This window comes from Eurypyga helias, unplaced genomic scaffold (genome assembly GCF_000690775.1).
Source record: "Eurypyga helias isolate BGI_N326 unplaced genomic scaffold, ASM69077v1 scaffold29195, whole genome shotgun sequence".
Lineage (NCBI taxonomy): Eukaryota > Metazoa > Chordata > Aves > Eurypygiformes > Eurypygidae > Eurypyga > Eurypyga helias.
Genome location: NW_010251376.1, coordinates 24,503 through 39,522, shown reverse-complemented (window position 1 = coordinate 39,522; position 15,020 = coordinate 24,503). Strand labels below are relative to the sequence as shown.

General features: G+C 38.4%; 1 protein-coding gene across 1 annotated transcript in view; it reads right to left on the bottom strand.

Moving 5' to 3' along the window:
- PLEKHH2 (pleckstrin homology domain containing, family H (with MyTH4 domain) member 2) overlaps window positions 1–15,020 on the bottom strand; it is a 48,616-nt gene that overhangs the window by 13,290 nt on the left and 20,306 nt on the right. Inside the window, exons 7-18 of the mRNA XM_010152014.1 lie at window positions 13,513–14,501; window positions 12,446–12,521; window positions 11,863–11,957; window positions 11,094–11,238; window positions 8,401–8,537; window positions 7,229–7,339; window positions 6,894–6,980; window positions 6,215–6,373; window positions 5,465–5,545; window positions 2,211–2,390; window positions 1,329–1,437; window positions 1,113–1,225 (exon numbers count right to left, since the gene is read on the bottom strand). Of these exons, the coding sequence (XP_010150316.1) occupies window positions 1,113–1,225; window positions 1,329–1,437; window positions 2,211–2,390; window positions 5,465–5,545; window positions 6,215–6,373; window positions 6,894–6,980; window positions 7,229–7,339; window positions 8,401–8,537; window positions 11,094–11,238; window positions 11,863–11,957; window positions 12,446–12,521; window positions 13,513–14,501 (2,282 nt within the window). The remainder of the gene's footprint in view (window positions 1–1,112; window positions 1,226–1,328; window positions 1,438–2,210; window positions 2,391–5,464; window positions 5,546–6,214; window positions 6,374–6,893; window positions 6,981–7,228; window positions 7,340–8,400; window positions 8,538–11,093; window positions 11,239–11,862; window positions 11,958–12,445; window positions 12,522–13,512; window positions 14,502–15,020) is intronic.

The window sequence follows — 15,020 nt, the reverse complement described above, 5'->3', positions numbered from 1 at the left end:
GCGAGCTCTAGCAGGAATTGCAAGTTGTGGTGGTAGGAAAGTTTAAGGACATGCTGAACACAACTTACGCCTCCACAGGACTTTAAAATGCCAAGTGTACAGATCTCAGCGGCAGCCAGTGTAAAATGCTTGTGCAAGTAGTGAGCACAACACGGCAGAATGTACGCAGGCAAGAAAACCATACTCCCTCTCATAGATACCAGTCACCTATCTGACCTTTCACTGGGAAAGATACAAGGTCTTACTGGGATGCACAAATTCTCAGGAAACTAGGTGTAGCACAGCAGTTATGAACCCCTACATGTCTCTTAATCATGAAGCCTTTTCACTAATACTTGGAGTACATGTATGTGTATTTTTGAAATACACATACATGTGTATGAAATGTGTATGAAAATCTTTAAAAGTGAATTCACAAAACTTGGGAAATACTTTCAATAATTTTACTCTGTAACAATTTCTCTATTTATATTAACAGAATACCTCATCAGTTTTTTAAGAATAGCTACTTTATATGAAGAAAATATTTTCTTTTTATTAAAAAGAGCAGTAGAATTTCTGCCTTCTTACTCAATTTGAAATAATCTGTGATTGCTTAAACTAGAAACTTTGGCTTTGCTTTGTTTCTCTTTAGATTTTTAAAATGCCTTCTAGCTGATTTAAATATATCAACAACAAAACTTTCAACTACCATTTGTTCTTCCTGAAATCTAACTGAAAAATACTATTTCAGATACAGTTCTCTGAATACACAGATCCACTGTTAGGTTCTCTGCGGCTCATGAACTTCATGATAAAATTATTATCATCTATGATGGCCATGGATTTTTCTACTAACTTGCACTTTATCAATAACCTCACTGGAAAAGCCAAAAGTTAAAGCCTAAACTGCTTCTTCACAGCAAAAACTGATCTCTTTACATTGAAAGTGATACTCTATGGTGAGATAATATGGGGGCATTCTGCTACTGTCCATTAGTTACCTTCACTAAAGTTGAGTAAGCTTCTCTTTTCTTATCTGTTGAACATCTCTGATAAGCCAATTAATAGCCATTCCTTAGCTAGGAGTTAAAATAGTCAGTTAATAAAGAAGGCATCTGCTGTGGTTTTACCTTAAATAATTTGATTGCTTCAGTTTGCAAGGCTTCTGATGGCAGTGTTGTAAGAGGGGAAGCAATTCCTTCTTTGCTGTGGCAAAGGGTAGGATGTCTCCAAATCTGAGAAGCTGAACAGATAAAATATACAGAGTTTGCAATTAATTCAGTTCATAAGTACATTAAGTAAAAAAGTATCAGAAGATTAGTATGTTCAAACAAAACCAAACTTACTGGTATCACCTTCCATATTTAATAATTTGCAAATAAGTTGTTCAAACTCGGATCCAACATTTACACTGGTACTTCCAGCTGCAACTGTCAGATGATAAAGCCACGTGTCCTGAAGTAGAAAAACACACAGTAGCTCACTCATTCGGTGTTGGAAGGAGCTGCTTCTTCAAGATTTTGCTATCAACTTGAAACTTGCTGAAGCCCAAAGGAGTTTCTCTTTGCTTTAATGCACCTGTATTCAGGGTCTCTATGTTACAAACATTAAGCAAGGAAGATTGGATAGGGCTCTCTTCTGAAGTCTTTTACCCTCAGAAAACATGGCTAATTATCAGAGCATTCTTCCTTTCCTTTTCAGAAAGCTAACGTTAGTGTCTTTTTATCACTGCCAGGTCCCGCTAACCTGGGGATAAGTCCAGAAGATTACTTGAGAACAATGAAGCAATAATAATAAAAATGGTTTTAACCATACCTCTCATTTCTCCTTCACTTCAGTAGGGGAGTCTTCCCTACTGTTAGCCTTACCAGTGAAAACGGGTAAGAGTATCCCCAAACCTCACAGAAACGTCTGCTACAGGTCTTTCTACAAGTTAGCATAATGTAAACAAAATTCTCCAATTAGAGCATATTTGATATTCTGCATCGTCTCCTTATGTAGGCAAGCCTGTTTATTTTCATCTGGTTTTAACAAGGATTAACTACGATAGCATGGGTTTGCAAACTCTGATCGATGTTGATGAAGCAGGACCTTCCCCTTGCGTATTATATCAAACTACAGGCCAGATAACAGGTTGTCCTCCTCCTCCCTTTTAAGAAATGTTCATATCACAGGACCATACTCATAGACATCTTACTGAAACTCAGAAAAAAAAGCCCTTTTATTACCTTCTCATGTTTGGATCCTATAAGGAGATAAGTGGGTCCTTGATCTTTGGGGTGGATAACAACAGTGTAATGTGTTGATAATAAACTGCGACCACTAGCCTCATAATCTTCATCAGAATCGCATGATCTATCGACTTCTTCAACCTTCGCCTCAAAAAGCTTGATTTGACCAAGAGGAAACTAAAAGTAAATATCAGAAGTGGTGAGAGAGCAAATACTTGCTTTGGTGCACATTGATTTTGTATTTCTTATTCTACAGATAGAAAGAAAAACATGAACTACCATCAAAATCCATTTGTATTTATTCATTTTCAGTCCTGCCAAGGAATGTCAGATAAGGCGGCTGTTGCAGACAGCAGGAGGAGAATGATACGTGCCAAAGTCTGAAAGTGAGATTTTTAAAAATTCTTTTCCAGGTCTGCTTCTGTACATCGTTAATGCAACAAATGTCTGCCAGGGTGAAAGAAGTAATTCTTCAGAGTTTCCAGACCTGGTTCCAAGCAAAAATTCCCTGGGTCAAGCCTAGAACTTTAATTATAATCTTGTTATTTCAGAGGACAGCAGTGTAGTGTTGACCTATCTTTTTGATAATGCTATAAATTCAAAACGTACGTTTTTTGTGTGGTAGACTTTCTCAGTTGGTTTCATTCTCCAGTCTGATATATCACAGCACTTCACTCTTAAGTTGTATATATAATTACGATCATTTACCAGGAAATATTTTATATGAAAATCCATTCAAAAGGAAATTTTCACAGAAGTAATTATTTCCTGGTCATTGTCAAAAGGACGCCACAGCAAACACAAATACAGCATGCCATCAGTGATAGCCCTGATGGAGGATCACAGTCCTTACTGAGTGTTTTATGCAAAGCTCCCTTCCTCCCCACAGCACCACTGCTCCTTCTCTAGCCGTTCCGACATCAGGATGTTCCAAAGGGCGTTATTTAATGGTGGAGTGAAGCAGCCGTGGCTACCGTTTCTGTGCGGTTCGTGACGTCTAGCAATGCTTCGTGATTCAGCAGAAAGACAGGGATGTTGGTTTCCCTTTGGTAAAAGGATAGTTGGGCACTACAGTCACTGGCATCTTCCTTGTGCCACACTGAAGTCTAAGCCTGAAGTAAGTTGTCTTGAAACAGCAACACCAGTGAACAGCAGATGAGGCTTCTCAGTAATACTGTTTAAAAATTGCAAATACAGTGCTGGAGAGTAGCTGCAAGTTTGACTCAATTGAGGGTGGGTTTCTTGAATAATGATTTGGTAAAGTGAGCAGTTAATAATATAATCACTTTGACGGAAACATCCCATAGTGGTGGCTCTTAATTCCAGTGCCCTCACTAGTAATGATGCTTCTGAAGCATTCAACTTTTTGAACGAGATAAGATTCTGAGAATCAACAGATGCCATTTTACATACAAATAGTCAAGACTGATTTACTCATTAAGTTTAACTAAAACACTGTTGGCTCATTTTTTAATTTGAATTCTGTTTTGAAAGGAGGCCACTTAAATGGACTCCATTACTGTATTAACCACTGCAGATTGTGTAATTTGTTTCCACACAGACACATTCAGCTACAGCAAACATGTTTTTAGTTAACAAATTGTTGAACATTAGAAATGAGCTAGCTTTGGAAAGCTTTTCATAAATATTCTGCTTACAAAAGCTAAATTTTTATTCTATTACAAGCTAGCAAATTAGTTTCAATTTTACTTTAAAAGGGCAGGAAAACTTGTTCCAAATGTGAGGGGAATGGTCACAAGAATCTAGCAAATTCTTAGATGTTCCTGAAGGGCATGCTAAACCCGCAAAATCTTCAATGGTAAAAATGTGTAAATTCAGATACTTTAAGCATAGAGTTTTCTTCATCATAGAAAATGCAAGTTAGATATAATGTCTCTGTAAGATGAACTAGGGATTAATATTCTAGTCATTTGATTACCTGGCCCTTCATTACACTTTTTTAAAGGTATAATTAAAATAAAATGTTTTGATGGAAGGTTACTGCTATCTTACTCGTAGTTCTAGAAATGAGGTTTAGTTAGATGTTTAAAAATGGCTAAAAAAGGAAAGGGTAACGATGCAAATAACTAGCTTTATACAAAGACTACAAATTACTGGGTCTAGAGCAACTGGCAATTGTTTGCTTACATTAGAAATAAGAAATGAGATTTGTTTTGTTTGTTTGTTTAACTGTTGTTGAACGGCTCAGTGGACTGTTACCATTTTGTCAAGCATCAGCAGTCTTTTTGATAGAGCTAGGTAATAAGGGTAATAAGGGTATGAATCAAATATTCATAATCTCAGTGGTATTCACAAGAATTCTTGTAGAAATTTCCAAAATCTTGTTCCTGACCTACCTTCATTAAAAAGATGTTTCTTGATGGCAAAATACAATACCTTGGGAGCAAAAGGACAGCTGAAAAGTATGAGTAGGAAGTGTCCTTTGTCCTGTCTCTGTAGGTAAATATGACTGGAAATATTAGGACCAACAATATTTAGAAGTGTGGGTGGAGAACTGAAGGTCAGGCTCAAGGTGGAAGAGCCAGGTCTTGCTCTTCTTATCTCCTTGTGTCCTACAGGATATTGGCTGGTTGGATCCCATTTCATCCTTCTCTTTGTCAAACAGTATTTCCCTGAGGTTTTAAAATTAATTTTCTTATCCCTTTCTTTTTCTGTCCTCCATCTCCATTCCTGTCCACCTCATAAGTTGTAAATGGTGAGCTCCTTTTCCATGCTCTTTTTCCATAATCCTGGTGGGGAATGGGAACAGATCCCCTGCATAGACACACATCTGCAAAGCAGCAAACTGCATGCTGCTAGGCTTCTTTTTTTTTTTTTTTTTTCCTTTTTTGCATCACTGCGGAGGTACAGAGGCGTACCAAGGGACAGGATTTGGAAGTCAACTGAGGGATAAAAGGAACATTTAATTTCTTGAATCTTGCAGTGTCTGCCCACTGCAAACACACGAGAAAGGGTCAGCTTCCAGAAGTGAATGACAGCCTGAACTGTCAGCATATCAATGTCCCCCTTCGGCTAGGGATAAGAAGATGCAGAATATATATCACGTCCCACAGAAGGAGACCAATGGGCATGCCCTGGATTATTCTCTATTAGATCGGAACCTTCCAGGCTGACAACCTGTGAAGTCTAAGTGCTTTGTAATCAAGATAAAATGGGCATATAACTTATTGTTTAAAGTATACTTCAGCAAGTTATCTTCCACTCACCGAGGAAACAAAGAAGGGACCTACCTTGTCTTCTTGGTTACGGAAATAATACAGGATTTTTCCAACTAGGGTGCACCAAACTCTTTTGGAATATCCATGTTTCACCTGCAAGTACAGAACATTAGGAACAAGCACAGCCAGAGAAACACAGACTACATTTCACCATCTCTGAACTTTGGTGATGTTCAAATTGGTTCAAATTCCTTTCCACATTACTAAACAAATAATTGAAACTGCATAACTCTATTAAGGGCATAAGAATTAAAGCATTAGATGCTCATCTAAAGCCTAGGTAAGGCCAGTGGGAATTTTTCATTTGGCTCTGGATCAGGACTAAAGTAGTGGAAGCTAATGAAATGGAAGAATAAGAAGAGAAAGGTTCCTCTTACACAGCATTCTTATTATCTTGAAATAATCTGTCCAAGTGAGTAATATAGAAAAAGAGAGCACTCCACTGAAATAAGATGGGTCAATTAGCTACTGAAACATATGCTGAACAAAGATACCACTGAAGTACAAATGGAGAACTCAACACTTAAGAACTAATGAATTAAAAAGACAAAAAGAAAAACCAAATCAAACAACCAGAAGAAAATTATTATTGCCCAAACTAGGCGAGTTGGTAGTCCTCCTGGATTGTTCGCATTGTAAAGTACTGGGAAAGCAAATACATGTCTGTTTTGCTTGTATTTATTTTATTGTAGGACCACTTTCATCTAGATATTCTTAAGAAAAATTGAATACAGCAGATTGGGGGAAGAGTAGTGTTCCTACCTTTGTAAGTAATCCTTTCATGGTTGGCTTGATTTCAGGCTGTATGAAAAGAGGGCTGGCAGCCTGTATTTTAAGAACATTCTGTAGTACTTTGATCCATTCTTCTAAGATGTTGGGAGAATCCGCAGTCAGGTAGTAGGTTCGTTTTTCTGTGGTCAGCTGTGCATTAACAGAAGAGTTTGAGCTTTAAGAACATCATACATTCCAGCCCACAGTGTGGAGGTTGTACCATACACTACCCAATGCAGTTTCACAGCTTTGTGGGGGGTTTATTTTCCCTAAAGTACTTCTTATTAACAAAACATTCCTTGGCTAGATAGAGCAGACAGACTCTTTGTAAGGCTTTATCTGAACAGTGCCAAGACAGCAGAGTTGACAAAACTCAGTTTAACTGTCTCCTTTCAGACAAACAACTTCTCCAACCCAAATGGCTGGCCCCAAGACTACTCTCTTTATTTATATCTCCTATGTGACAATCTGACCTTTGTAACAATCATACAAAGACGACCACATCTGTAGTTTCTGTAACTGAAATGAATCTTTCATTTCAAACAAAGGGCACTGAGTAAATCCAAGTCCACACTTCGACTTTCAGTGCAATAGGGACTGGAACAAGGGGTCGATTTTGGGGATGGAAAGAATAAATACCCGCAGAAACACAGATGAGAAAAGGAGTCACCTGAATTGTTTGTTTTCCATCCCCCCTTTCAATGTGGCTAGATGCATTTAGCTCAATTTGACCTTGAGGTTTTCGAATGACATCACTCTGCATGGAAAGAATGGAAAAAGAATTTTTTTAATCTACCAACGAATAGCAATAAATAATTGTAGAACTCATTTAAACATTAATCTTGATAAATGCTTCCTAGTTAGACATTGAGTACCTTGTACACCTCATGAGGAACTTTAGTCCTGAATCACTCTAACTGAATGCATTTCTTTTCCTTGTAGTAGCCCTAGATTCTCAGTAAAAACAAGCTAATATTAAATAGCAGATAAGTTACATGTACTTACTGGAGATTTGTAGTATAGCAATTCGCCTCCTTTAAGCACAAACCACCGTCGTTTCCAGGTCTTTACTTTGCCACCCATTTTTAATAGATAACCAGATTTTTCCAAAGGTTCCTGATCATTCAGAAATTAGAGAAAAAGTAGTTAGGTACACATAAATACCTATAGCCCTCAGAAATATGTATAAATACACACACAGATATTTTAATGACTTAAAGCATGCTAAATAATAATTACAGTATCTGATGAGACTTGTAGTCCAATCACAAAGTTTTTACAAGCATCAGTTAAGACAAATGCCATGCGTGTGGGATACCTAATTACTATCCTTACTGGAGGATAAGTGATTTGCCCAGAACTGTACCAAAGAATGAAGAATGTGATGATTCCTGATTTTACTTTCTAATTATTTATATTAAATAAGGAAGAAAAGGAATACAATGTAAATATTTTTTCCCAACTTCAGGGCCTAACCTGCAGACCAGATAGAGAGCACTGTAATTCACAGCTCTGCACAGACATACCATTAGTGTGTACACCTGAGGAACAAAGTTCACAGTTTTGCTCTGTCAAGAAAACTTAAAAACCATCTTCATCAGCAGGCAGTCAATCCACTTTTATGTCAAGACACTAATTACTAACACAGGCCATTAAAAAACAGAGCAGTACCCTGTAATGGTTTGGTTTCTTTGACCTGTCCTTGCTTGGTACTCTACTTACGATTTCTCTAATGCCTAACGTTGTTTTCTCTGTATGAGGAAGCTATGGCAATGTATTACTGCACATAGATTTGTACCAATGCCTACAACCCCTTCACAGTGGAATGTCCTTCTAGTTCCCTGAATATTCAAATAACCTGATCTTAGTATTGCATACGCAATCTGATACCAGATCTGGTTCCAAGAAAGGAAAATCTGAAGTGCTTTGAATTGTTTTCTGCCGATGTCTACCTATTTCCATTCATTATATAGAAAGCTCAGAATCATCCTCCACTGTCCTTCAGTCATTACACTATTACATGGCTAACTTATTGTTGGTGTATTTTACTCTTAGTGCTCATAAGGCAATCTGTGAGTTGGCAAGACTGAATATAGAGATTTGGTAGCAGTCTTTGAACATAAACATGCACACAGCACCACAGGTTCACCACTTCTTTGCAGAACTTCAGTACACACGTTTTTTCCATTATCACTAGATGAGGAAGAGGTCTTAGGAAGTTTCTGCTCTGGCTCCGAATAGTCTGTATCTACTGAATAAGCATCTGGAGGAATAGCATAGTCACTTTCTGAGGTCACAGAAGACAGAGACACCCCTGCATTGAAAGAAGAAAGATGTTTCTTTATCTTTTTTTAAATTACATTACAAAAATGACATCAGAATATCCATGCAGAAAGAATATCTGAGTGGAATCTGCAAGCAAACGGAAGTATCAACATAAATCCATCAGGAACTAATAATTTTTAAAAATATTGGCATATCAGTTTACTAGCACAGTGCTAATACCCAAATCCCATTTTCTTCATAATGGAAGAGTTTATGTCACTTGTGAATGAAGCAACAAATAAATGCCTGCTATACATTCTCACATTCAGTTACATACAACACCTTTTTTTAAGGATATACTCATACTCATCCTCTAGAAAACGAATACAGGATCTTTAATTAAACTAAGATTTCCCCCTTCCCTTTCTATCATTCGCTCTTGTATCTGCATCTCTCCTGCAGCTGTTTGTGTACTAAGCAGCTATGCTCAAGACCTGCTATATGCTGAAGTTGTCGGTGACTGCCATTATTTTGCCTCTAGTATGAATTTTTATATGGAGGTTTTCTAAAAATCTGAATACCACATTTCAAGATTTTTTTTAAGTTTATTGGTTTTAATCCTGTAAAAAATTCACCCTGTTTTCAATTCTAGTGAATCAGCAATAAAAATTCAAAATCCCCCCCCATATTCATCACAGAAGTAATTATTTTCAAATGTCCTTCTGTAAAGTTTCACTTTTGGGTTAGTGTCCTTCTCTGAAAGGTTGCTCTCCAAGACTGAAATCAATCAGCCCTGTTTCCTTTGCTTCATTAATTTTCAAACTCACTTGCCAAGTTTATTTAAAAAACCCAAAAACGCTTTTCTCCTGTATTGCTTCGGGCTTTCACAGTGGGTTCGTCTCTTCTCTTCTCATGTAGGATCTTTAATAACAAATATGCAGCGAGCTAATTATGTGCCTAGTAAAATTTGTGACTGCCTAAGCTTTTAAACAACGTGATCTCAACAAAGATACGTACAACTGTGCATTGTGGTTAAGAAAGGTTTCTACGCAGAAAGCAATGCAAGGACTATTTCTGAGAAGAAAGCACGAACAAAGGGCATGGTTCCATTTTATAGACATGGATAAATTGTGGGTGAAACCAGCTATTCAGTTAGCTAATTTACCTTTCCTGCTGTGCAGGCATGTAATATGAGATGGCATCTGCAGCCACAGCACTGGTTTTTGCTCAGCAAGATGGAGCTGCTGGGAAGCAGAACTATGGGTTCTTTTCACACCCTGAAACTACAACTACATCCCTGTGAACGGGACTCAGTGCCACGAGTGGCTGGCACTGGGAAACTCCTAGTGGGCCAGTGGCTCAAGTAGATATACTTGCTCTGTGTGACTAAGCAGAACTCCATCTGACTGGGTTTTAACATGTTATCCTGGGCTGCATCAAAAGAAGCATGGCCAGTCAGTCGAGGGAAGTGATTCTGCCCCTCTAATCCGCTCTGCTGAGACCCCACCTGGAGTACCGCATCCAGCTCTGGGGCCCCCAGCATAAGAAGGATATCAACCAGTTGGAGCAAGTCCAGAGGAGGCCACGCAGATGCTCAGAGGGCTGGAGCCCCTCTGCTATGGGGACAGGCTGAGAGAGTTGGGCTTGTTCAGCTTGGAGAAGAGAAGGCTCCGGGGAGACCTTATTGCAGCCTTCCAGTACTTAAAGGATAGGACAAGGGGTAATGGTTTTAAACTAAAAGAAGATAGATTTAGACTAGATACAAGGAAGAACGTTTTTACAATGAAGGTGGTGAAGCACTGGAACAGGTTGCCCAGAGAGGTAGTAGATGCCCCATCCCTGGGAACATTCAAGGCCAGGCTGGTCAGGCCTCTGAGCAACCTGGTCTAGTGGAAGGTGTCCCTGCTTATTGCAGGGGGGTTGGAACTGGATGATCTTTAAGGACCCTTCCAACCCAAACCATTCTATGATTTTATGTTTAATGGGAACAACTGAATAACCTTATTTTACATTTCTAAAGCAATATTTTAATGAAGGCTCTTAAAACTTGGCATCACTAGGGTCTTGGATCTTAAGTGTCCCTTGTCTTCCTAGCTAAAAATGAAATAATCCCTTTACTGCATGGGATGACACAACCAAATACTCTGTTGAGGGAACTTTTCCACCTGCTTGCTGATCACAGTAAAATGTTACTGGGTTTCATGAACTTAAACATATGCGGGGTTTTCTTCTGATGGCAATTACAATTTTCTAGGCCTTTTTTACCTACTTACAATTAAAGGTCAAGGAAGTCCGTGACGTGACAGAGTACAGACAGAATGCAGCTTCTTGCTTTAACTGTAAAAGTCACCTTTCCCTCATGACAACAGGCAGCTACTAGATTACTGCCTTAAAAAGCCATCTTTAGTAACAGTATTAAAAAGCCATGTGTAACAGTCCTTTCTCCTGCTTGAATAATAGATCTAGGCATTGATAGCTGAGCTAAAAGCCTAGATTTAAGATGTGCTTGCTGTTGAAGGAAGAGATCCATTTCTAAGAAGATCACATAAACTGCCTAGTTTTCCAAATTTCCCAGATGTTACTCGTTCTTACAGTTCTTGCCTACCTCTTTTCATAGCCCGAGGACTACCTGGACCACTTCTGCTTCGAGAATCAGACTCAGAAGTCCTTGAGCTGGACCGAGAGCTGTCTTCTTCCTCAGATCCTGACGACTCATCTATAAATGGGCTGTTGCTTATTTGAGTTGCTTTCTGGAGAAATTAACACAACATTCTTTGAGACATGCATAAAGGGCATCAGTCATTTCCTTCATACCATAGCAGAGCTCTGCTGGCTTCTTAACATTCAAAGCTGTTCTTACTTGGGTTGTGAGTTTTGGCACACAAATATCAACATAAAACTGAATTCCCTCTGCCCTCTGTATCCTCAACCACTCCCACGCTTTAAAAGAGAAACCTGAGGTAGCTGAATGCATGGGTCTTCCCAAATCACAAAAGGCTGCCAGCAAACAAACAATGCTGGGATTAGTTACGGCTGGCTATCTGACTGTAAACTGCTTTGGCACTGACACAAAGACATTTACACACACACTTTTAATTACGGCACTGAACACCATGTGGCTCTGTTTAATAATTAACAAGCCTTTGAAAAAAATCAGCAAGGAACTTAAGAACTGACTTGGGCTAGTAACATTTTATAAGCAGCAGTAATCTTTTTCCCCAGCTATTTAACGTTTCCATTACTTCTGGGTTCTGTGATCTCTAAACCTCATCTCATGACATATTTGGCATGGTAGCGTCAAATGGGAAACAGCAAGTTCCTGGATGTGAAGCTTATGGTATTTAGAAATTTCCTTTAAACATTCATACAGTTACCCCTTTCAAAGTGGTGTAGACAGGAGTGGTCATATTCTTATATATCAGAGATGTATATAATCCAGATATGGAGTATGAATTTAGTGAAACAGCACCTAAAAAAGAAACATATTGTATAAATGACCTTCCTAATTTACCCCTCAATTAACCAAACTCTGATGTAATTTTTTGCATTTTATAACTGCTGTAGGAAGCAAACTAACTCTCAAGCTGTCTTAAACGTGAGAATTATAGCTTTTTGAAATTTATAATTGTTTTAATTATAAATAAATTGTAGTCACAGCCACTAACCCTCTCTAAATTGAAAGTATAATCTCTTACCTTGGTACCTGGTATAGAATCTTCAAAGTGAATTGCAAAGAAAACTGGAGTGAACAAAGTACAATTTCAGGACAAAGTCAAGAGGAAAGGTAAAAGAAGACATTGGGAAGATAACCATTTATTATCTTCTAGGTTATAAATAGCAGATAACTAAATCTTCATGAAAGTGTCTGAGAGGAACATGGGACATTTGGTCCTTACTTACAAATCACTATAAGAAGAGAATTTTTGTCATGAGACAGTGAATAGCTAAACCACTTACTTTTGTTAAGAGACTCCACGGTGAAAGCCTCAGACATCCTTAAACCAGATTTGGCTACCGCATAAATTCTGCTTTCCTGTATAAGCAGAATGGATTTGATAGTAGATAATTAAAGCACAACAATTCCACTTCTTTTCTCCAGCCTCCCCATAGCCTCCTAATCCTTGTGTTAGCAGACCCATGCGATACAATGGTTGATAAAATGGTGTCATCAGTAGCAGCTGAAGAATGCATCCTTGTTTCACATGCCATACCCACCACACCGTAGTCTGTGTCAACCCTTTTTCACACAATGCTTGCCCTTATAGGTAACTTCCTTTTAAAAACACAGTTATCATCAGCCAAAGAAGCAACATCGAGAACAAAGACATTGTATGTTAAGAATAGATAAATGGGCATTATCGAGTCAGCTTTGCAACAGTTTTGTGTTAAAAGGCCACAATAAGAAAAACTGTAATGAAAAAAATATACATTAAAATACATAAATAGAAATGCTGCTATATTAATGCATTATTCATCTCTGAATCATTAATAAATCTCTGTGGAGGTGCAGAATCAGTGAGTCTAGACAGATGATTTTGGCTTTTGTGTAAGAAATATTAATATCTATTTTAATTCCCTGATTGATGGCTTTAAAATTTTACTTGGAGAAGTGATCAATAACTTCCGTAATGTGTAGGTGTCTTCTGTCAGCCTAATTGTCTGGCCTGTAAGTGGTACAATGGTTAAAGCAAAGGCATTGACACCAGCACTCTTAGGCTCTGTTGGTGTTAAATAAATACCAGGTGAGCATTGGCTCGTTTCATATACTCAAAAGGACCTATGTAACTTAGATGTGACATGAAAAAAATTGGTCTTAACTACAAAAAATGTGATTTTCAACAGCAGAAATACTGTGCTTCAAACCAATGTTGCTTCTCAGTTTGTCCTCAGTTCAAATTCAGAGTGACTCCCTCTCTTGTCATCAAACAGAGAATGAGAAAGGTAGAAGCAACAAAAATCATCGAAGAGAAGCATGAAAATGAGTTAGTTTCACCCACAGGAAAAATGTCTATAATAGCACTTACCCAGGAAGGAAATCGATGTAATGGAGGTGTTGGAGGTTTGTTGTTAGCACCCTTTTTTGTTGTATCACAAGGATCCTGGGTTTCAGAATTTTGTGCTTCAGCGCAGTCGTAGGTAAACGCTCCTTCACCACAGCCTATCTCCATTTTCTCTAAAACATCAGTATCTTCTCCATCCACCAGATCAATGTCTGTTTCCTGGGGCCTCCACGGACGTATCATGCTTATGGCATTTCTGTTTCTACCAAACATTCTGTCAGAACTCAGCTGCGGCTGGCTTAGATGTTTCTTTGCTAATGCTGAATTTACACTAAACACATTAGGGGTCCGTAACTTTGGAGGTGGCAGATTTGAAGGAGAATCTGATGGTGTTGTGCACTGAGAACCTGCAGAACTTGCTAGAATTGGGTGTTTGGGTGTCAGAGCAGGGGTTAAAATTGGACTTGGGGTATTTGCCTCACTGGACGAGGACGAATAATCTAGCCTCTGAGACTGAAATTTCTTATTCAGTTCATCTGAAGAACTATCTTGGTCGTTCTTTTTACTTGTCAAGTCAGAGTTGCACTTTCCACCGAGATTGTTCTGGCCTTTTCTTTGGGACCCTTGCTGCCAGGAGTACAACTTCTTGTGCTGAGTCCTCTGAACTCCAAAATTCTCTTCTTCAAATAGAGAACTACTGTCATCAGATGCTGTCAAATACATTTCACTCCCCATTCTACTGTACCTTGCGTTCTCTTCAGATGTGTGACTCGAGAGAGTCGATGCACACCGAGATTTCAGTCCTTTATTGTCTCCTGCATCCTCATCTGAACTCCAGTCACTCCCCGTAGTGCAGGAGTTCTTTGACATGTCGCTGTCTATATCTTTAGATGAACAGCTCGTTCTCACATTTTTGTTCTGCTCTGATCCAGAGGAACTTTGTTGCATTGACTTCTGACCTGTATTGCTGTCATGTGCAGGACCAGCAAAGGTAGTTTCCAGGATATCCTTCTCTAGAGGAGAAATACAATGAACACGAGAAAATTACTTTAGCAAACTTGACTGCTGAAGGATTTTGTCATCACATCTGCACACAGTAAGTAGGTAATAATTTCAAATGTGTAAGCACATTTGAGTTTTCTGAATAGTGTAAATAAGAAAACCTAAGAAAATGATGATAAATTTTGGAATGCAATTGAAGTTGCAGTGTTTTCCAAAGGGCTCTAATGGACATTACTCAAAGCTCCAGCCGAACTAAAACCAGCAATAAATGTAAAGATGAGCCAAGTAGAGCCATATTTTAAAGTAAACAGATGTATAAAACATTCCCTTCTACATCCCACCCCCCTCCAGAAGAAAAGAGTTAAGAGGGCATATAAATTAAGCTGCTTTATTAAATCTAAGGAAAATTAAAGTTTAGTAAAAGCTTGTCATGAACGTTTTACATTAACAAATCAGGTATTTTGAGCATTTGAGCTATTATTTTATTCTCAGTGGTGGATGCTTAACATACACAAGAGAGGCTTATGAAA